A 23,706-nucleotide genomic window follows, 5' to 3' on the forward strand; every position below is an offset into this window, starting at 1 on the left:
TTCACCCACGCCCTCTTCCTCCTTGCTCATCCATTCTTGCGCACTTGAGCTCCAGCACCCAAGTTCGCATTTTCTCCTCAAACCACTCCAAGCATGTCCGGAGTGGGAGGAAAGTGGATGGTCTCCTCCGTTACGGAGGAGGACATCACAAAGCTACGGGGAGCCGGATACCTGGCCGCGGATATCGCGCACCGGCTGCCAGATGCGGGGCAGGTCGCCCCTACTCCAGAACCCCATGAGAGGGTGGTATTTCTTACCCACTTCATCCGCGGACTGGGATTTCCCCTCCACCCGTTTGTCCGCGGGCTCATGTTCTACTACGGGCTGGACTTTCATGATCTGGCCCCCAATTTCATCCTCAACATCTCGGCGTTTATCGTCGTGGGCGAAGCCTTCCTCCGCATCAAGCCCCACTTCGACCTGTGGCTGAAGACCTTCAACGTTAAACTGAAGGTGGTGGTCCGCTAGCAAGCGGAGTGCGGAGGCGCCATGGTGGGCAAGATGCCCAATGTCACCTCGCTCGAAGGCTCCTATGTGGAGACCGTAAAGGGGTGGCAATCGGGGTGGTTCTACATCACCGAGCCGCGCGACACCAACTAGGTGGCGGCCCCCGAATTTCAATCCGGAATCCCCACGCGGCTCACCTCCTGGAAAGAGAAGGGCCTATCCTGGGGTTCCTCGGTAGAGCTGACCGGACTCCAGACATGCGTGAAAAACATGATGAGTAAGAAAATCAAGCTCGTCAACGTGGTCCAAGTCATGCTCTTCCGCCGGATCCTCCCGTGTCAAAGACGGGCGTTCAATTTGTGGGAGTTAGACCCGGCCGAGCACCAGATGCTGCGAGAGCTCTTCGACACGATGCACAAGGACGTCTGGAAGGTGTTGTTCAAGGGCGCCGAGGTACCTCCTCCCCTTACCGAGGACCGCGGACTCAGCGCAAAGCGCCCTACCAATCCGGTAAGTCTTTTATATCTCATAAGATGTTCTTTTCCCCAGTATAACCACGCGCGGGATCTAAGCCTCCATGCCATTTTAACAGGACTGGGTAGCGACAGCGGAGTAGATCGGTTGTCCGGCTCCCCTGCCCGAAGATCCAGCAGATGCTCTCCTAACAGAGATGCTGGTTCCGGCGCCTTATGAGGTGCCGGAGAAGAAGGCCACGGGGACCAGGAAGGGTCTCCGGCGCAAGGTTATATCGGACTCGTCGTCCGAAAACACCGAGGCGCACTCCTCCCACGAAAACGAGGAGGAGGAGGAAGAGGAAAGTCCCCCCCCCCCGGTCGGGGGGGACAGGAAAAGGAAGGCCGCCCCATCAGGGGAGGCCGAAGGGTCCAAGAAGGGAAGGACCCTCCTCCCGGACTGCTCCACGACGGCCGCTTTCAGCGACGAGGAGTGGTTACCCAGGGACAAGCCCCTGGCGAAGTCGTGAGTACCCGGATACCGTAATAATTCTTGGTATGTCTTATTGTACTGTTTCTTATCACGCCACGCATGATTATGCAGTCCATCCCAAGCCCACATCGACGTGTCTTCGTCAGATGATTCTTTGGGCCCGTCAGATATGAACAACGATTCACTCCCGACCGCCTCCTCCCCCCGCCCTACGGATGACACCGAGGTGTTGTCTCAAAGGGAACAGAACCAAGGGGAGACAGTTTCGGAGGCGCCCCAAGGCGACATTCCAGGTGCTGGGCGTACGAGGGGCAAGACTCCCCTGGGCCCCAAGGCCAGGGGCAACAAGTCTAGCCCCAAGCCGAATACGGCGCCGGAACCTCCAGTGGTTCCGGATTCTGTCAGGCAACCCCTCGCTAAGGGGGCAAGCCATCTGTGCCGATGGCCTCTGTCTATCCAGAGGCATCGGACAACTTGCTGGAAGTGCTTCGCGGCGCTTCCATTGACGAAGAGCACCGCACTATTATGAGTGTGGTGGTCAAGAAGGTTCAGTCCGCTAAGAGCGGACTGACTGAAGCCTATGCCAGCCTCCTAACCGGCTTTGAGGTAAGTAATCAAATTGTAAGAAAATGTTACAGCATAGACAATAGCCCCTGATGCTCTGTTTGGCGTTCGCGAAGAAAGGCCAAATAGAGGATCAAATAAAAATCGCAGGAGTCTAATCAGAATGTGTCTATGTGAATAAGCAGGCTTCACTGCTGGCCGCCGCCACTCGTACTGCGGAGGTCGCCGCACTGAAGCGGGACCTTGAGCGGTCCAAGGAAGAGCTCGGCCTTACCAAGAGGCAGCTCAAAGAGAACAAAGGTAAGTGACACCCCGTCTGAATATTGATAAAGAAAAATTTGGTTTTGAAATAATAGGATCGTCATGAATTTTGCTAGGGGCCATGACCGAAGTGGCGGCCTTGCAGAAGGCGCTATCCGAGGCCAAAGACAAAGCGGCCAAGGAGCGCATCGAGCGAGAGAAGCAGGAGGCCCGAGTAGGCGAGGTGCAACAAGAGCTCCAGGCTCTCGTCAAGAAACACGAGTCCATGGAGCTTGACTCTAGGACGCAAGGGTCCGAGCTTGCGAAGGCCCTTGAAAGCGCACAACATGCCAAGGCCGATGCCCAAAAGGCCCTCCAGGAAATTGAGGCGGTTAAGAAGATAGCAGCGGGTAAGGCATTCATTAGGCAAAGCAAGCATGTGAAGGAAACTTTCTTTTTACTTACCCGAGTTCGGAGCTCTCCAGGAGCGTTCGCAGATCTATCCCGCAGTGTGTCGGATGCCGCGGAGTTCTACCGGGCCGAGGAGGGGAGCTCGACGGAGAAGTTGTTCTGGTCTCAGTATACTGGGACCGAACACCCAATGCCCTTGAGCGACTAGTTGAAGCAACTGGTTGAGCTTCACAAGGCGGCCGAACAGGCCATGAAGGGTCTTATAGTCCGGATGTGGCCTGGCGAGCCCCTGCCTGGTAGCTACTTCGGTCTGGTGAGGCGGCTTGTGAATGCCTGCCCACGGTTTGAAGTCATAAAGCGGTCCGTCTGCATCGAGGGTGCGCGCAGGGCTTTTGCCCGGGCAAAGGTGCACTAGGCGAAGCTGGACGCCGAAAAGCTGGTGAAGGAGGGGCCGCCGGAGGGCAAGGAGCATCGCCACCCCGAAAAGTATTATGACAGTGTCCTGAAGGGTGCTCGCCTTGTGGCGGAGGAATGTGCTAAGGATGTAATATTTGAATGAATGTACTCATGTGATCCTGTAATATGAAACGAGTTCATTTGCGCTATGCAATGCTTGTTAATTTAAAATATTACCTTCTGTGCGGCCGTTTATAAAATCTGAGAGTTGGCCAGTCGTTGGCTTCTGCCCCCATGTAACTAGTACTGAGGTGTTCGGGATAAACCTGAGCACTCTTTATCCCAATTTTGGGTCCTTCGAAGGAGGTGTTCAGCACAACGAACTAGGCAATCGGACTATAAAGCTTTATCACTCTCACTTAGCTATAGAAGTCTACAATTTTAAATTTTGGCGAAGCCCCTAGTATTCGGAAGGCCGAATTTGGGGTGCTATATACGCCTAAGTCGGGCAAGGCCGACTCCTCGCCCGAAGCGGAAAAAGTCTTTAAGGACTTGAGACCTCTCGAACAGCGACCAACTCTCGCCTCATCATGACAGTCAATTTTCGGCTTTCTCTACTGAGGTGCTCGTCCAGAAGAACCGGGACACAATCGCAGGAGTTCTCACAGTGCTACCTTAGCCGATATTGTGGAACGTAAGGTACCAAAACATGGGAGCCGGGCAAACCCAACTATTGACCCAAGACATGATTCGGAGCTGATGCATATAATGCTATAAGTACGGGGTGCCACACTATCGAAAGTGTTCGGACTTCTCACGCCGTATTATGGGGTATACTGAAGCCCCTGGCGCACTGGTCGTACTAGAATGTACGGGTGCAATTTGTCGTAAATAAGCAGACAAGAAAGAAAAAAAGGGGAATGCAATAATAGACTAACGCTCTGCATTGTTATTAAATAATACGTCAAAGTGTACGGATACAAGTAGTGCAATAAGCAAAAAATAGGACTATTTGACATGTCCTATCCAAGGGCAAGCTGCGTATGGGTATGTAAAACAGGTATTTCGATCGTTATCAGAGACCACCTGGGGATTCCCTTGTACGTCAGAGCGTCTTGCTTCCTTGGTATTTCCTTACTGCGATGGGTCCATCAATTAGACTGCCGGAAAGGGCTTCCAGAGAGTAAGGTCCTGAAAGAGAGGAAATGATAAAGGTATATGTCCCCTGGGGCAGTTGAGCCGCATTGTGGGACGTGTCGTAGCGGTGCCTCCGCCTATGCCCATGGTATCTTGAGTGCGTAGTTATGTACGCGTGGCGCAAATTTCTCCACTTGACTGGGACTAGGACGGAGGCCGAATTGCTAGGCGAGCTCAAAATGTGCCTGGCGATCCTCCTACGGGGTACTCCGGACTCGCTTGAAGGTATCCGGGGTCTTTTTCGCCGAATTGGCGGTTTGCCTAATAAGGCAGCTTTGCGCTTCTACTGCGAGGGCCGCGGTGTGCTCCTCCGTGCGGAGCGAGCGCTCTGTGTTTCCATTAACTTTTATGACCCCGCGTGGTCCTGGCATTTTGAGTTTGAGGTATGCATAATGCGGTAGCATTGAATCTGGCAAATGCGGTTCGTCCGAGCAGTGCGTGATAGCCGCTGCGAAAGGGGACGATATCGAAGATTAACTCCTCGCTTCGAAAGTTGTCCGGAGATCCGAAGACCACTTCCAGTGTGATTGAGCCCATACAACAGGCCTCTACACCTGGGATTACACCTTTAAAGGTGGTTTTGGTGGGTTTGATCCTCGAGGGGTCTATGCCCATTTTGCGCATTGTATCCTGATAGAGCAGGTTCAGGCTGCTGCCACTGTCCATAAGGACGCGAGTGAGGTGAAATCCATCAATGATGGGGTCAAGGACCAATGCGGCAGATCCGCCATGACGGATACTAGTGGGGTGGTCCCTGCGATCGAAGGTGATCGGACAAGAGGACCATGGGTTGAACTTTGGGGTGACTGGCTCCATCGCATAGACGTCCCTTAGTGCACGCTTCCGTTCCCTCTTGGGAATATGGGTTGCGTATATCATGTTCACCGTTTTCACTTGTGGAGGGAACCTCTTCTGTCCTCCTGTGTTTGGCGGCCGAGGCTCCTCCTCGTCGTCGCTATGCAGCCCCTTGTCCTTGTTTTTGGCATTCAACTTGCCGGCCTGCTTGAACACCCAGCATTCTCTGTTGGTGTGATTGGCTGGCTTATCGGGGGTGCCGTGAATTTGACAGGAGCGATCGAGTATGCGGTCCAAACTGGACGGGCCCGGATTACTTCTTTTGAACGGCTTTTTCTGCTGACCGGATTTAGAGCCACTGAATCCGGCATTGACTGCCGTGTCTTCGGCGTTGTCGCCGTTGTTGCGGCGCTTGTGCCTATTGCGATGTGGTCTGCCGTTAGTATCTTTGGCATCTGAATTGCCGGGATTTTTTGATGTGCTGTTGCTGCGAGCTAGCCAGCTGTCCTCGCCCGCGCAAAAGTGGGTCATGAGTGTCGTGAGGGCTGCCATGGACTTCGGCTTCTCTTGGCCGAGGTGTCGGGCGAGCCATTCGTCCCGGATGTTATGTTGAAATGCCGCTAAGGCCTCGGCATCCGGACATTCGACAATTTGGTTCTTTTTAGTTAGGAACCGAGTCCAGAATTTCCTGGCCGATTCCCCTGGCTGTTGGGTTATGTGGCTCAAGTCATCAGCATCTGGTGGTCGCACATAGGTGCCTTGGAAGTTGTCAAGGAATGCATCTTCCAAATTCTCCCAACTGCCAATGGAGTTTGCTGGCAGGCTATTCAGCCAATGTCGAGCTGGTCCTTTGAGTTTTAGTGGGAGGTACTTGATGGCATGTAGATCGTCACCGCGGGCCATGTGGATGTGGAGGAGGAAATCCTCGATCCATACCGCGGGGTCTGTTGTGCCGTCGTATGACTCAATGTTCACGGGTTTGAATCCTTCTGGGAATTCATGATCCATTACTTCATCGGTGAAGCATAGGGGGTGTGCGGCGCCTCTGTGCCGGGCTATGTCATGACGTAGTTCATACGAGTCTTGTCTGCTGTATTCGGCCCGGCCGGATTTGCTTTTAGTGTATCCGGCGTGATGATCATCGTCACGCGTTGGGGTGCGACCCCGTGATCCGTAGATCGATCTTGTATGTCTTGCTTTGTTTTCCAATACGTCTCGCAGGTCCCGCGTGTTGCCCCAGGCCTTGGTATTTTTGTTTGAATGGCGGCGGGGTGCGGGCTGGACTTCGGGCTAATATGCCCCTCTGTCTTGGCCACGAGGTGGCCGATCAGCCGCATCATACGCTGGTGATGTGGGTTTTAATGCTTCCTCCTCGAGTTGGGGTAACAACCTGCGCTTTGGGTAACTCTTCGTTGGGCACTCGAGTTCGTATTCCTCGGCCGCCAGGACTTCAGTCCATCTATCCGCTAGTAGAACTTGATCAGCTCGAAGCTGTTGTTGCTTTTTCTTCAGGCTGTTTGTTGTGGCTATAAGCCAGCGCTTGAAGCGCTCCTGCTCGACGGGATCCTCAGGCACGATAAATTCTTCGTCGCCGAGGCTCACCTCGTCTTCGGAGAGAGGCATGTAATTGTCGTCCTCTGATTCTCCGTCTGCTGCCTGTTCCGGAGGGCTAGCTTGTTCATCCTCCCGCTCGAGGTCTGGCTGGAGGGGATTGTCATCGTCTTCGGCACTATCCGGAGCGTTATTGTCTCTTGTGCCGATATCGCTGCTTTTGCTATGGCGGGACTTAGAGCGGCGCCGCTGACGTCGGTGCTTGGATTGCTTCTTGGAGGGATTATCCTCCATTGTCTTATCGCCGTCGCCTTCTTTGGGGGTGTCCAGCATGTATATATCATATGATGAGGTGGCAGCCCAGCGCCCTGTGGGCGGTGGTTCCTGTTCGTCTCCTGCATCGTCGTCCATACCGTCGATGTCTTCGGAGCTGAAATCGAGCATGTCGGTTAAATCGTCGACAGTGGCTACTAAGTGGGTGGTGGGTGGGCAGCGAATTCCTTCGTCGTCCGCATCCCATTCTAGCCGGACATAGTTCGGCCAAGGGTCTCCTGACAAGGAGAGAGACCTCGATGAGTTTAGCACGTCGCCCAGTGGAGAAAGATATCCGCGGAGGAAAACTCCATGATCTGTGCCCAATCAGATTCGATAGGCACGGACGCAGGCGGTTCGGAGCCCGTGGCCGGGGACGAATCCAAGTGTTCGGCAACACGGGTCTCATAGGAAGTGAACTCAGTATCCGGCTCTATCATCACTGCGTGTGCGGCCTCCGAGGCGGGGTCCATCCACCCATCCTCGGACGGCGCAATCGACTCCGGATCTAGGGCCGGAGTAGCCATAGGTGTGATCTCCCGAACCCCGTCCGACGGCAGAGCTAAGTCGTGCTCGTCGTGACTGTGCGACACACCTGACATGGGCTCGAATCCATCAAAGATCAAGTCTCCGCGGATGTCCGCAGTGTAGTTTAAATTTCCAAACCTGACCTAACGGCCAGGGGCGTAGCTCTCGATCTGCTCCAGATGGCCAAGCGAGTTGGCCTGCAGTACGAAGCCGCCGAATACGAAGATCTGTCCGGGGAGGAAAACCTCACCCTGGATTGCATCGTTGCCGATGATCGAAGGGGCCATCAAACCTTGTGGTGACGGCACAGTGGAACTCTCAATGAAAGCACCAATGTCGGTGTCAAAACCGGCGGATCTCGGGTAGGGGGTCCCGAACTGTGCGTCTAAGGCGGATGGTAACAGGAGGCGGGGAACACGATGTTTACCCAGGTTCGGGCCCTCTCGATGGAGGTAATACCCTACTTCCTGCTTGATTGATCTTGATGATATGAGTATTACAAGAGTTGATCTACCACGAGATCGTAGAGGCTAAAACCTAGAAGCTAGCCTATGGTATGATTGTTGTTCTACGAACTAAACCCTCCGGTTTATATAGACACCGGAGGGGGCTAGGGTTACACAGGGTCGGTTACAAGGGAGGAGATCTACATATCCGTATTTCCAAGCTTGCCTTCCACGCCAAGGAGAGTCCCATCCGGACACGGGACGAAGTCTTCAATCTTGTATCTTCATAGTCCAACAGTCCGGCCAAAGGATATAGTCCGGCTGTCCGAGGACCCCCTAATCCAGGACTCCCTCAGTACGCTCCACCGGCACCCCCCACGGTAAGCTCCTCTGATCTCCCCCTTGCTTCATAGTTAGGGTTCTTTCTGTGAGAACCCGAAATTATCTTCCAGATCCTCCTATGTTTAGTTGTCAACCCCAGGATCATTGTTGACAACACAGTGAAATGGTAGCATTGCAGAATACGTAAAAGCATTATTAGTATATTTGTCAAAAGACATACCTAGTGAAATCTCTCATGACATTTCTTACAATCAGAAAATAGCGGAAAGTACAATGCGTAGCGACTCCATCTCAGCCACAGGCAGTCGATGTAGTCCACGTGACCTCACTCCTAAGGATCGCCATAGTAGTTGTAGCATCACCTTCATCTTCATGAAACTCTGATGTCAACAAAATTATTGTCATGAGTACATTACGTACTCAACATGCCTCCTTTGGAGAGGGTCCTAATAGCTACATGTGGCTTTAAAGGAAGGCTGTATGGCTCATTTGCATAAAAGCTAATTTTGTTTGAAAAAAATAGTAGTTGGATAAAAGTAGTCTTTGATGAAAACATGTTTTAACTCCAGAATAACTTTCATCAAAGTGAGGATCCTCGATCAACTCACAGTCTTCATAGGTTTCAAGAATAGGGGCAAAGAGGGAATAAGCAAGACAGGTCTTGTATGTCAAGAAAGATTCATGTGCCGTCCATGACCGTGGACACGGCTATTCGAATAGTTTTACACTCTGCAGAGGTTGTACACTTTACCCACACGACACAATCCCGACTTGTTGCCACCAGTGGTCGCTGGCGTAGTACACCATTTGGTATACCGGCAGGGAGATTGTCACGAGGTCTTTCATTAGACCAAACTTATTATGCCAAGCCCACTAGGTTTCAACACGGAAGTAACCGCAGTTCACAGTCCGGGCCCCCCTTTTGTGCCGAGGATACTCCTCGCAAGGCAGCTATCCCGTCTGCGATACGGCGATGACGACAATAAGAGTGAACTAACTAATTAACCAAGCCAGTGCCCATATAGCATGTGGCTGTACTGTTATCACAATCTTCAAGTCCAAGACTTATTAGGCCTCATGCGGCATGGACGACTGATTGCCCCCCTTCAACTCGTGAAGGGCGGCCAATCGCTCCTTCAATCCTTGATTCAGCTGTCGCCCGTGCCAATATTCAGATGGTAAGTTTCACCCAGAGTAGAAGAGGATAGAGAAAGTCAACAAGGGCCAACAGGCCTAGCTCAGCGTTAAGTTTCAACTGTCAATGACTCAGTGGTCATTCAACAAGGCTCCTATAGGGTGATAAGCATGGCTAAGCATTTCTACTCTACCAGAACCTTATACTTCTACTCAGGTGTCAGGTAAATAGGCGACAAGCGGATCAAGGTAATGTGTCAATCGACACGCTAGCTACGAGAATTAAAATAACATGCATATAAAATCAATAAAACTCAATGCAATTTTGTAAACCATAGGATAAGTATGATCAAAGGAGGCATGCCTTCGTTGTTGAGGGCATGCTTGCTTCGTCGTCACTCCCTACTCGTCGTAACGATAGCAAAAAAACAAACCATAAATACCAAAGCAAAAGCAAATCCAAATAACATCCAAAACAATTTAGGAGTGGGTGGATAGCAAGATATTGATAAAGATGGAGATTCGGAAATGAGGTAGCACGATTGGGATGTAAGAGAGATGATTCGACGGATAGGCAGGGTTTAGGTTGAAGATGACTAAGCAAAGCTGGTCAACAAGACTAACGTTCTAATACGAACTATGGTACTAACCATTAGCAGTGCCCACTACACATCTCAGCTTAGCATAAAGGAAACTGTTACATAACAAACCAAATGGCATGAACGTACATGGAATAATCCATCCTATGCATTTCAACTATACTCAATCATAACATGACATAATGAAGGTAAAAGTTAACCACAAATAAATATTTAGAATGGTTAATAGCAACCAAACATATACATCAACTATATCATAACTCAAAAGCAAGCATTCCATAAGACAACCAAACCAACATTATAAACCATTCTAGTCAAGCAATCAAACATCATTCAATAAAATCAATTGAAATGATCTAGTTCTAGACCTAGATCATTATTAAAAGAAAATAGGATCAAGTACATTATATCAAACCAATTCATTTGTCAAACAATTACAAGAAACTATACAACACATGGAACAAATGGATACACAACTATATAGACATGATATGATTAAGATTAATAATCAACCACAAGTAAATATTTGAATGAATCCAAATATTTATAATGGTTAACAATAAGCAAAGACTAAACACTAATCATAACAACTATTAGCAAGCATTTCTACAACGAAAGACAAACTAATGCTATCACAAACTAATTGGACAATTAAATAATCATACACATCCTATAAGGCATGTGAGTATAGAATTATGAAGATGTCTTATCTAATACCACAAGCATTGAACATATGAGTGATCATGCTAAACTAGGACACTCTTTATAATAAAGGAAACAACTAATATCCAAATGACCTCTAGCAAAAAGATTACCACAACATGATTAACAACAAAGCAACAATGTGCACTAAGCATATGAGAAAGACACAACTCAACTATTGAAAGGTAAATTATCCTAATCATGTGATGAGCTAATGCAACATGTACCAAACACTCATAACACTAACATGAGACAAGTCAAGCATATATGAGCAACACAAGTACAACTATAACACATGGAATATAATAGCACATGAAAGATGACTAGCATCACTTGATGTCTAGACTTAGGCATACCACAAATGAAACAGTGAGATAGACCAGATATGATGCTAAGCATGGATGATCATCACACGAGATACCAAAATATGCTACTAATAAAATGCAACGTGTAACTATGAGATAACCTAGTTGATAACAAGTGACCCAAAGATCAAGCACGGCGTTAGCATACAACACTACCATGCTAGTTATGATAAATGAGAACATGGAAGCATACTAAGCACGTAGGAAAGTATACACCTAGATCATCTCATCAACCAAATCAACATGCGTTATAGAAGCATGAATAACAAGATGACATGCATTTCTATGTAGTCATCATACACTTGCAAATATATAAAAGGTACACAACTAAGCATCATACAACACGCGGATTGGTACACACACGCATCATGCAATCGAACATCATGACATGGTATTGATAAGGCAAGAAATTCTTAAATAAAAGAATGTATGGTATCAACAAATCACTATGATATATCTACCAAGTAAACGATAACCAAATGTATGAACATAAGGTACAAACTACCAATGATATAACACATGGTAGGCATACAACCAAATATGCCTTCTACTTGAGTAAGTACTAACATGACATGTCAATCAACTAAGCATGCATAGCTACTATCCTAGGTAAATAAAACACGTTTGCTAATTACCAAGAAGTAATAAACTGAACTTTATGTCACAAAGAATAAATTCTATATAGAATGCAAATATGACAATGACATAAAGCAACTATCCATGCAATATTAAACAATAAACATCTACAAAATCGTGCTAACAATTACTCAAAAGTTGCTACTAAAATAACACATGAAACATGACATGTCACACAACTTAGCAAAGTGAGAAAGTGATCTTGAACCACGCATGGTGCGACAGATAATTAAAATGCTAATAGAGTGCCTACAACAAGTAATTCATCACAACCATGGCTATGTTCTAAGTTAACATGCCAATTCAAGACAACTACTATAAAGAAACTAAACAACAAAATAATAGATTGACATACCACTATCATAGGCATGACATGATTTTGAATATATAAAACACACATGCTACATGGATGTAAATGAATATAGAAAATATATCTAAAATATATTCATGCTAAACAAAAGGAAATAATCGAAACATGAAATATTCCATTATTCGATACATAAAGCAAAGTTTAGAATAATTCCGCATAAATATAAGCATGTCGAGCGTTCACCAAATATTGTACGCACGCATAACACATGACTACAAAATTATATGTTATTTAGTAACTAAAAATAAATCTATATTAAAATACAAAATACTGTACATGATAAATAATTCACAAATATTAGTACGCATGCATAAAAGAGAAATACATGCAACCACAAATTATCGAGCCAGAACAACATACAACTATTTTATCAATTTAAATAATAGTAAACTAAATCTAGTAAATCATATGTTACTCCTAACAATATAAAATAACTAGGAGGGAGTCCTAGGCATGTCATGAGCATATGATAAATAACGTATTTAACAAACAACAAAAAATATCATCGATCAAGAAACAATAAAATCTACACCACATCTAGATGACCAAACAAGTAATCTAACTCCTCCGTGAGGTTACAAAGGTCCTAGAGAATATTTCATCTATGGGTCACGAAGTCATATGACGAATGAAAATTAAAGAAAAATGTGAATACCACCGAATGGCCTCCAGTTCATGGACATGGCGGCATTGGCGCGGCCAACACCATCATAGGATGTAAAGAGATGTCTACAGCGTGTTGCGGATACGATATAGCACACGTATAAAAGGAATTAGGCAAAGGCTCACCGAGCGCGACGAATCGATGCGGTGAACTTGACGAACAGTGTGGACGAACATGTAAAATTGTTCGTGTGTGGTCGACGGAACGAGTTCCTTCTTCTCTGAATGGATTCATGGCATGGAGGAGAAGAACTTGGTGCAAGGGCTTGGACTGAGATGGTCCGAGTCACCGGGATCGTGACCTCGCGTCCATGGAGCTTCAAAAGTTCATGGAGATGTCTTGTAGGGAGGAAGAAGGGAGAGGGCAGGACAAGTGGTGGGATTGGAAGAGTAGATCAAGACACACTTCTACATATCTTGAGAACTTGAAACGGTTGAGAGTTGAAGGAATTGGAGGAGGGGTGTGTGTGGTGGCTGTAGGTTTTCTCCTCTGTTATGTAGGTTGAGAACGAACGTACAAAGGGAAGAGGAAGGGGAGGAGGTTTCGCTCGATGGGAGATGGGCCTGTTTATTTATCTTTGGATAGGGTAGCAATTAAAGGGATTTAGTGGGTGGCTTCTTTCATGGTGTAAGTTTCCTTTCTTTATGTAGTGGGAGCGTACGGAAAAGATGAGCATGAGAGGATAGTGGGAACGTTCAGAGAAGCTGAGGAGAGGCGTCCCTTGGGGTAATGGACCAGATCGGCCAGGCCAAGTGGAATAGTGGGAAGAGAGAACAGAGAAGAAAAGAAAACAGAGACGGGCTTGGCCAATTCGGTTTGGAAGAAAAATGTGGATGCACCCTAGGAGAGAGAGAGAGAGAGAGATGTTGGTCTAATGGAATTGTGCTCGAGATTGAGAAAAGGAAAAGAAATTGATTTTCCTTTTAGGAAAATCTAGAGAAGGAAAAGAAGCTCAAATAAATATCTAACGGATTTCAGAAGACCAAAGAAAATTTAAAGGCGCATATTTTAATATGCCGAAGAAGGGAAAATAAAACTGATTAAAAGAAAAGGACTAAACACAAATTTTAATTTAGGTTCACATTAGTTGAAATTAAATCTTCTGAACAGAAAAGTCTAATTTAAGCTTTGTTAACTTTTTCTCGCCCTGGTTTTTGAGAAAACTTTTTCTTGAACATTCCGAGAATCGGGATGTTACAGTTCTTAGGGTGTAGATTAGATTATGGACAGTGGATTCAATCCGATTCGATTCGAGCGGATTTGATTCGGATCCATTGTTTTGGGGATGAATCTTGATGATGTTGTTCTTGCTGTTTATGTTGAATGCTAGGGTGTAGATTAGATTGATGACTGTGAATGTTGTTCACTCCAAATGGTATTGTTCTTGATGCTGTGAGTGATCTTCTTAGCATTGTTCTTGATGTTGATGTTGTTGTTAATGAGTGTGAATGCTCATAGGTGGTTGTTGTTGTTGTTGTTGTTGTTGTTGTTGTTGTTGTTGTTGACTATGAATGCTAGTTTGCTCACTCCACATTGTTGATGCTGTTGTTGTTAGCACTGCTCTTGTTGTGTACTGATGTTCTTCATAGGATGAGCTATTGATGCTGCTATTCTTACCATTGTGTGTATGCTGTGCAAGTGTGTTGTGTCTTGTTCTAATAGGACATTGCATGTTGTTCTTAGGCTACGTGAATGTATGATCAACATAGGATAGTGCATGTGCATGGTAGTAGGACATACCTCAATGCCAAAAATAGTTGTAGGACACACATGATCAGAGTAGGACAATGCATGTGCATGTGCATTTGGAATGATATGATAGCACTAACCATTGCTTGCTCATTGTTAGCATTGATCATTGCTAGTGCTAATCACTGTTAGCACTGAACAGTGTTAGCTCTGATCATTATTAGCTTTGATAAGTGTTAGCATTGATCATTGGCATTTGCACTGCCAATGATCATCTTTCATTGTTGCTAACACTCGTCCTTCTTGCTAGAAAGATAATCAAGATGGAGTGGGACAGAGCCGGCGAGGGAACTCAGGTTGTTGTCGGCAGAGAGGGTGCGGAGGACCTCATCCCCACGAACCGGTGGCCGATGAGGGCGCTGGTGCCTGGAAGGATGGAGTACATGAGCATGCCACTCGGCGCTGGCAGGAGGCCGAGGACAGGCCACGAGGAGGGTGCACGGGAACCAGGTTCTACGTGCAGGTCCATGACCAGGAGGACATCGTCATGCTCGTCATCCTGCCTGCCTTCAGGCCGGTGCAATGGCTGGTCAGCGGCCCACCTCGCGTCGTCAGCCTCTCCGCCAATGATACGAGTTCTGGGTCCAGGTGCAGATGTGGGCAATGGTTAAATTGCGACGCTCTTTTCGCCTACGACCAAAAATTTAAGCCTATAAACAAAAATTAAGCTTATAAACCAGAAGGGAGGTCAATATTTAATATATGTCGTAAATGAAGTGGCCTAACGGGAGATTTTGGATGGCTTCGTCCCCATGATCGGCATTTTCACTTGCTGATGCTGATGCAGCTGTAAGTTCGAAAGGTTTTTGGTCGGTTATTGACCATGTGCATCGTTTGATCCCGAGTTCGAGAGAGTATTCTCTTCCATTATTGTGACGAAAAGAAAACATGACTATTAGAAAAAGAAGTCCATTCGATGGTCTTCTTGTGACGTATAAATACAGCTGCCCCGCACGCGCCTTTGGGTTTAGACTTTGAGAAGAAGTCAGATGATAGGTATGTGGGCAATGGTTAAATTGCGACGCTCTTTTCGCATACGACCAAACTCAACTCAGGCTCCACCATTTTCCAAACAACGGAGCATAGATAATCAATTTTCGCGTTGTTGGTGAGGTTTAAGTCGTGCTACGAAGGAGGCTTTCGCCATCCACTGCTGACAAAACAGTGTTAGAAGTTTCAGCTACCGCAGTTACATGAACGTGGACAGCCCCAACCGTAATCGTTCAATGACAATGAGAAATGACTGGTTTCTGTACCAGGGATTCATCGACATGTAGCCATCCTGACACAAGTTTATTTTTATGCAAGCAGAAGCATACATGCATCTGCAGCTGATCAGAATGCTCTGCTGATTGATTGTACTATTTGCATGCATCCCCTCAAAAAATTCTCCAGATCACACGAATTAATCCACCTCACCGGCAGTAATAATCGAATTGATTGGGTGGCGTGATCTTATCAAAGAGCCTCCGTGCATGGTTCACGCCGCCCTGGCCCCGGCGATCACCACCACCACCAGAGCGGCTTGGCCTTGACCGTGCACCCCCGGTTGGCGGCCGTGGTCTCGCCGTCGATCCTGTCCACCGTGACCTCGCACCGCGCCCACACGTCCACGGTCCACGTCCGCAGCACCTTCCCGAGCCTCACCCGCACCGGCACCCGCGCCTCCACCGTCAGCGGCACGGCGCCCGCCGCGGCCTGCTCCGCCAGCCGCGCCCTCTGGTCGTCCGTGAGGGCCAGGCCGTCCCTCCCGGTGAGCGGCATCGAGATGAGCGTCACGTTCCTCGGTGCCTGGTAGAAGGCCGGCCAGCGGCCCGTGGCGAGGAGGAAGCCGGAGTAGGAGACGCTGACCTCGCCGCCGCCGCGGTAGTCCACGCCGACCTTCTTGTTGGCGCCGTTGTCCGCGCGCACGGCGGCGTCGAGCTGCGCGGGGGAGGCGTCGAGGAGGCCGGCGACGGAGAGGGACGTGACGGAGAAGGAGGGCGCCCTGGGGCGGAAGACGAGGTAGACGGCGCCCACGAACGCGGCGGCGAGGACGAGCAGGAGGAGGAGCGCGCAGCAGGCGCCGCAGCAGGCGCGGCGGAGCATGCGGCGCCGGGCCGGCCGCGCGGCGAGCTTGCGGTACCTGCGCGCGCGGTCCGGGGGCGGGACCCGGAGCACCTGGTCCTTGGGCACATGCACGATGTACGACGCGCCCGGCGCCGGCGCCGGCGCCGCTATTGCGGAGCGCAGCGGCGCGGTCTCCGCGGCCGCGTCGCTGTTGTCGGTTGGCGGAGCGGGTGGGGTGGAGAGCGGCAGCAGCGGCGCGGGGTGGACGCGGTCCGCCATGGGGGCGGAGTTGCTGGGTCGCCTCGCCTCGCCTGTGAGGTGTGTGACTGAAGCTCGATCGGGGAGACGGGAGAAGAGTGTGAGCTGATGAGCTGCTAGCTGGGCTGGGTCTATGTATACACTGGGGGAGCGCGTGGAGACGAAAGGGACACGTGGGAAACGGTCGCCACACGCTGTTCAAACCTGGGGTACTTCTTTTTCGTGCTGCTTTTGAGACGAGATGAGGCTGCGAGTCGAGTCGGGGTTGCCGCCGTTTGATTTCGTTTCTTTTTCTCGTGCTTCAAGAAACAACTTCACTTTTTTAACATAACTTGCACCATTTGATCGATTAATTAAGCTAGCATAAACTCAACCGCAAAAAAAAAAAAACCTAACATAAACTCATAGCTCAAACGCCGTCGTGTGTCTCGAAAGCAAGTCGTCGTGGAAGAAAGCGTCAGAAAACACGGGTTAACATCCGAGTTTTTTTTTTGCGGGTAACATCCGAGCTTGACAGAGACCTGAATATTCGGAGGGCATTACTCGCGGTTCCAGACGCAAAACGATTATCTGTGGAATAATGAACGAATATCTTAAGTGTGCAACAACGGTGCCTCTACTCTACTCTGCTCCCGGTCTCGTCTTGTCTTGTAATGCTTGTAATACAGGTTTTCAGTTCGGGATAGTTTGTAAATGCGCGTATGTGCACCAGATGAGGATTTTCTTCCTAGACAAGGAAACGCAACCACCCTGACTACGACTAGATACATAGGCAATGTACGTAGTTAGTACTAGGTCCTTGTGTGCAAGTCTCGCGTTCCGAATCAAAAGGGGAGGGCCATCTATAAAAGTAGGAAAAGCGTGTGAGGATGCACACGCATGCTACAATTGTTTTTAATAAACGATGCTACAATTGTTTTTAGCTCTGGTATATACGTAGGATGATGGTCGATATATAGCTCGCTGCTTTGACTAACTGCCTATCCGGGGTTGCATTGCATTGCACCAAACCAACAGCAGGTCCAACATATGAGTAGTACATACACACGCGCGCGCGTGCTTGGTTCATGTTAAAGTCCTCGTTTAGCCTGCCTTGAGACGTGACACAAAGCCGTCGGTTCACCATTAATCTATACTCCGTACAACGACCCACACATGCAGATAGATCAATCGGTCGGTGAACATGCACCGCAACATAAACATCTGTGCAACGATGATGATACGCTGTGGGCAGCGGGGCAGGTATATACACAGTCATATACTCTGCGACAAGTAATTCCGAACGAAGAGAGTATAAATCATGGCCAAGTTACATTAGCACACACGAAGATCATAGTCAACTTAATCAATAATTAACGGCAAAAGAAAACTTAATCAATAATTAGAACTTCCTTCACTTGAGTTCTTCGGGAGGGAGGGGATCCTGGGCCGTTCACACCGACCTGCCGAGAGTGGGCAATCACCTGCACAGTCTGTTGCCAAAGGTCATTATCTTCTATTCTTAAATTCTTAGACAGTTGCCATTGTTTCACTAATTTTTGTGTGGGCATAAACGATACTATATACTCCCTCCGTTCCAAAATAGATGACCCAACTTTATACTAACTTTGTACTAAAGTTAGTACAAAGTTGAGTCATCTATTTTAAAACGGAGGGAGTACATTGGACGGTTAGAGCAAATATATGTACACCATGTGACACATTTTTCGTTTAAATGGCACCCCCGATTACTACAATCCAATAGTTTCCATTTTTGTACATCATTTTCTCAAATGTTGTTTATGCAATAGTTTTAGGTTTTTAGCATATATTTATGCATTTGTTTATCATGTTTCCTGTAGCAAAGTGCGGGCATCATCTAGTTTCCTTAACAGATAGAGCCAAGTCAAAATAAACTGCAAACTAAATTAGCGCATCTCCAATGCCAACCCTTAAACTGCCCGCAACCGTTAGAACTGCACGGTCCGGACGTGTTTTGACATCCAACACAGTCCTGTATCGATCCGCTCGGCGGCGCGGACGTGTTTTATCTCGCAAGCCGGAGACAAACTCGGGGGAAACTCGGGGGACGGGGGGGGGGGGGGGGGGGGGGGAGAGGGCTTTGCGGGCATCTAAACCGCTACTACGCCCGCAACTGACTAGCCTTGCCCACCAAACAACCCCACCCACCTCTCCCACGCTTTCCTTCCGATGCACGCATCGCTTCCCTCGCGACATCAATGCCGGCCCAGAGCACGTAGCAGCCGGCATTGCTGCCGCGTGATGTGACCTCTCGGGAGCCGCCACTTCAATGTGGATGCAACCTCCCAAGGAACCAACTCCGGCCGCTGCACTGTATTGAAGCGGATGACTGTCCGTTTGCATGGCCCGACTAAGGCTTTATAAGCTGTGCTCCGGCGCTGTCCACATTGCTCCGCATGTCCTCGTCCTCACCTCTCCTCTTCCTCCCCAACTCCGGCGATAGGCAAGTCATGGGCCTCAGCGCTGGCAGACGCGGACTCCGGAACGCGGCGACACCCTCGCACTCTAGGGTTGTTGTCCTCATCGACGACTGGCTCCTTAATGAAGCAGGAGATCATCATCTCCTCTGCGACGAGGAGGACCAGCTGTCGCCACAGCAGCCAACGACTCAAGACGTGGTGATGCGGAGCATCCTTCGGTCATCCCCATGGACACCACATTGACTCATCAAGCACCAACTGGACCCATAACAAGAGCTCGCGCACGTGCCATCAAAACGAGGTGAACTCGCTCCTCTTCGAGCATGACATGAATATAGATGGGACTTGGTTACTGCCTCACCATGGAACATTGTATATCATTAGGTACCAGGACGACCTCCACCAAGAAGCTAAGGAACCTCGCAAAGTCCAAGAAGAAGGATGAGAAGGCCGCACAGAAGAAGGAGTCTAGTAGCAAGAAGAAGAAGACGCACCCAGGCGACCTCGTGCACATGACCCTTTTGGACACCGTCCGCACAGGCTATCTAGAGAGTTTCTGGATACCCCGTACACACGGGCCTCCAGGACCCCATGGGGCCCTCCATGATACGTCTCCAACATATCTATAATTTTTTATTGTTCCATGCTATTATATTATCTGTTTCGGATGTTTTGTATGCATTAATATACTATTTTACATTATTTTTGGGACTAATCTATTAACCTAGAGCCCAATGTCAGTTTCTTTTTTTTCCTTGTTTTTTAGTTTCGCAGAAAAGGAATACCAAACGTAGTCCAAACAGAATGAAACCTTCGCGATGATTTTTCTTGGACCAGAAGACAACCAGGAGACTTGGAGATGAAGTCGGAGGAGCCACGAGACGACCCAAAGGATGGAGGGCGCCCCCCCCATCCTTGTGGGCCCCCCGTGACCCTCCTGGCCTAATTCTTTCGCCTATATATTCCCAAATATCCCCAAACCACTAGAGGCATCCACGAAAACACTTTTCCACCGCCGCAACCTTTTGTACTCATGAGATACCATCTAGGGACGTTTTCCGGCACCCTCCGGAGGGGGATTCGATCACAGAGGGCTTCTACATCAACTCTACTGCCCTTCCGATGAAGCGTCAGTAGTTTACCACAGACCTACAGGTCCATAGCTAGTAGCTAGATGGCTTCTTCTCTCTCTTTGATTCTCAATACCATGTTATCCTCGATGTTCTTGGAGATCTATTCGATGTAATACTTTTTTGCGGTGTGTTTTCCAAGATCCGATGAATTGTGGATTTATGATCAGCTTATCTATGAATATTATTTGAATCTTATCTGAATTCTTTTATGCATGATTTGATATCTTTGTAATTCTCTTCGAACTATTGGTTTGGTTTGGCCAACTAGATTGGTTTTTCTTGCAATGGGAGAAGTGCTTAGCTATGGGTTCAATCTTGCGGCGTCCTTTCCCAGTAACAGCAGGGGCAGCAAGGCACATATTGTATTGTTGCCATTGAGAATAAAAAGATGGGGTTTTCATCATATTTCTTGAGTTAATTCCTCTACGTCATGTCATCTTACTTAATGCGTTACTCTGTTCTTCATGAACTTAATACTCTAGATGCAGGCAGGAGTCGGTCGATGTGTGGAGTAATAGTAGTAGATGCAGAATCATTTCAGTCTACTTGACATGGACGTGATGCCTATATTCATGATCATTGCCTTAGATATCATTATAACTTTGCGCTTTTCTATCAATTGCTCGGCAGTAATTTGTTCACCCACCATATTGTTTGCTATCATGAGAGAAGCCTCTAGTGAAACCTATGGCCCCTGGGTCTATTTTCCATCATATAAGTTTCTGATCTACAATATTAGTTTCCGATCTACTATTTTTGCAATCTTTTACTTTCTGATCCATAAACCAAAAATACAAAAAATATTTACTTTGTCGTTTATCTATCTCTATTAGATCTCACTTTTGCAAGTAACCGTGAAGGGATTGACAACCCCTTTATCTCGTTGGGTGCAAGTTGCTTGATTGTTTGTGCAGGTATTAGGTGACTTGTGCGTTGTCTCCTACTGGATTGATACCTTGGTTCTCAAACTGAGGGAAATACTTATCTCTACTTTGCTGCATCACCATTTCCTCTTCAAGGGAAAACCAATGCAAGCTCAAGAAGTAGCAGGAAGAATTTCTGGCGCCGTTGCCGAGGAGATCAACGCGAAGTCAAGACATACCAAGTACCCATCATAAAACTCTCATCTCTTGCATTACATTATTCGCCATTCGCCTCTCGTTTTCCTCTCCCCCTCTTCTAAAATGATTTTTGAAAAGATTTGCCCTTCTTCCGTTTGTCTTTTCATTTGCCTTTATGTCTTACCTGGTTTGTTTGCTCGTTCGCTTGGTATAATTGTGTGTTTATTGAAAATCAAGAACCAAAAGGTTTATGGATCCTCATCCACTTGCTAATCTTTTTAAAAGATCCAATTATGATGAACCAATTTCTAGTGAATTGAGTGCACTAGATTATCTCTATGAGGTTTTGCTTGAAATTCGTGAATCTGAAAAATGTGATGAAGTGTTGAAAGAAGAAAAAATTTAAGTGATTCACGATAGTGCCTTGGATGAAAAGCATGATTGCAATGATGTTATTATAAATTCCATTAATTTTAATTGTGTTAATGATATTCAAAACCCTAAGCTTGGGGATGCTAATTTTGCTATGTCTACTACTTGTTGCACTGATCATGATTGGGGTGATTCTTCTTATGATTTTGAAAATTTATTTAAGCCCCATGATGATTACGAGATTGATAATAGTGTTTGCAATAATATTGAAAGTGGGTTTGGAAGAGTGTCAACTTTAGATCCCACATATTTGGAGAATGTTCAATCTTATGAAATTCTTGATAAAAGTGGGTTTGGAGAAGGTCATGACTTTAGTTAATGTTGATCCCACTATTTTGGAGTTGGTCAACTTCGCATGCATGTGGATCGTGCTGAGAATATGTTATGTGATAGATATTTTGTTGAATTTTCTTATGATCCTACATGTAATTATTATGAGAGAGGAAAATATGGTTGTAGAAATTTTCATGTTACTAAATTACCTCTCTTCATGTTGAGATTGCTATCGTCTCTTTCTTCTTCCTTGCACATGCTAGTTTTTGCTTGCCTTGATAATTTGTTTTCTTATAAAATTCCTATGCATATGAAGTATGTTAGACTTAGATGTGTTTGTCACGTGCTATATGAAGCTCTCTTTGTGCTTCAAATCTTGTCTTTCATGTGAGCACCATCAAAATTATCAATGCCTAGCTAAAAGGCTTTAAAGAAAACGCTTGTTGGGAGACAATCAAATATTTTTATTTGCTGTTTTTCAATAAATAATTCATCTAGCCTCTTGTTAGATGTGTTTTTGTGTTTTAATTAGTGGTTGTGCCAAGTAAGACCTTTGGGATGGCTTACGGAGATAGTTGTTTTGATCTTGCTGAAAAACAGAAACTTTTGCCCCTAGGAAAATAATTTTCATAATTCACTGAAGTGTGATTTTGATCTGATAGTTTTTTAAAACGATTGGTACACAAATTTCTAGGTTGTCCTAATTTTTCAGAATTTTTGGAGTTACAGAAGTATTTGAGAGCTACAGATTACTAGAGACTGTTCTGTTTTTGATAGATTCTGTTTTCTATGTGTTGTTTCTTATTTTGATGAATCTATGGGTAGTACCGGGGGTATGAACCATGAGAAAGTTGGAATACAGTAGATATTACACCAATATAAATAAATAATGAGTTTACAACAATACCAAAAGTGGTGATTTATTTTCTTGTACTAACGGAGCTTATAAGATTTTCTGTTGAGTTTTGTGTTGTGAAGTTTTCAAGTTTTGGGTAAGGATTTGATGGACTATGGAATAAGGAGTGGCAAGAGCCTAAGCTTGGGGATGCCCAAGGCACCCCAAGGTAATATTCAAGGACAACCAAGATCCTAAGCTTAGGGATGCCCTAGAAGGCATCCCCTCTTTCGTCTTCGTCTATCGGTAACTTTACTTGAGGCTATATTTTTATTCACCACATGATATGTGTTTTGCTTGGAGCGTATTGTATGATTTGAGTCTTTGCTTTTTAGTTTGCCACAATCATCCTTGCTGTACACACCTTTTGAGAGGGACATGCATGAATAGTGATTTATTAGAATACTCTATGTGCTTCACTTATATCTTTTGAGCTAGGCAATTCCGCTCTAGTGCTTCACTTATATCTTTTTAGAGAACGGCGGTGGTTTTGTTTTATAGAAATTGTTGAACTCTCATGATTCACTTATATTATTTTTAGAGTCTTTAAACAGCATGGTAATTTGCTTTGGTTATAAATTTAGTCCTAATATGATAGGCATCCAAGAGGGATATAATAAAAACTTTCATATATAGTGCATTGAATACTATGAGAGGTTTGATTCCTTATGATTGTTTTGAGATATAGAGATGGTAATATTAGAGTCATGCTAGTGAGTAATTGTGAATTTGAGAACTACTTGTGTTAAAGTTTGTGATTCCCGTAGCATG

At 46.6% G+C, this 23,706-nt stretch overlaps 1 protein-coding gene and 1 long non-coding RNA gene across 2 annotated transcripts; both read right to left on the bottom strand.

Annotated features, from left to right (window-relative positions):
• Positions 1–8,355: 8,355 nt before the first annotated feature.
• On the bottom strand, positions 8,356–13,439 carry LOC141021222 (uncharacterized). The gene is made up of 2 exons (XR_012181507.1): positions 12,770–13,439; positions 8,356–8,554 (listed from the first exon to the last, which is right to left on the bottom strand). It is a non-coding gene; the product is annotated as an uncharacterized lncRNA (long non-coding RNA).
• A 2,216-nt stretch (positions 13,440–15,655) lies between these two features.
• LOC109773633 (NDR1/HIN1-like protein 13) lies at positions 15,656–16,819 on the bottom strand. Its single transcript, XM_020332336.4, has one exon. The coding sequence runs from the start codon at positions 16,719–16,721 to the stop codon at positions 15,897–15,899; it is 825 nt and encodes a 274-aa protein (XP_020187925.1). The 5' UTR covers positions 16,722–16,819; the 3' UTR covers positions 15,656–15,896.
• Between the last annotated feature and the right edge of the window lie 6,887 nt (positions 16,820–23,706).

This window comes from Aegilops tauschii, chromosome 4 (genome assembly GCF_002575655.3).
Source record: "Aegilops tauschii subsp. strangulata cultivar AL8/78 chromosome 4, Aet v6.0, whole genome shotgun sequence".
Taxonomy (NCBI): domain Eukaryota; kingdom Viridiplantae; phylum Streptophyta; class Magnoliopsida; order Poales; family Poaceae; genus Aegilops; species Aegilops tauschii.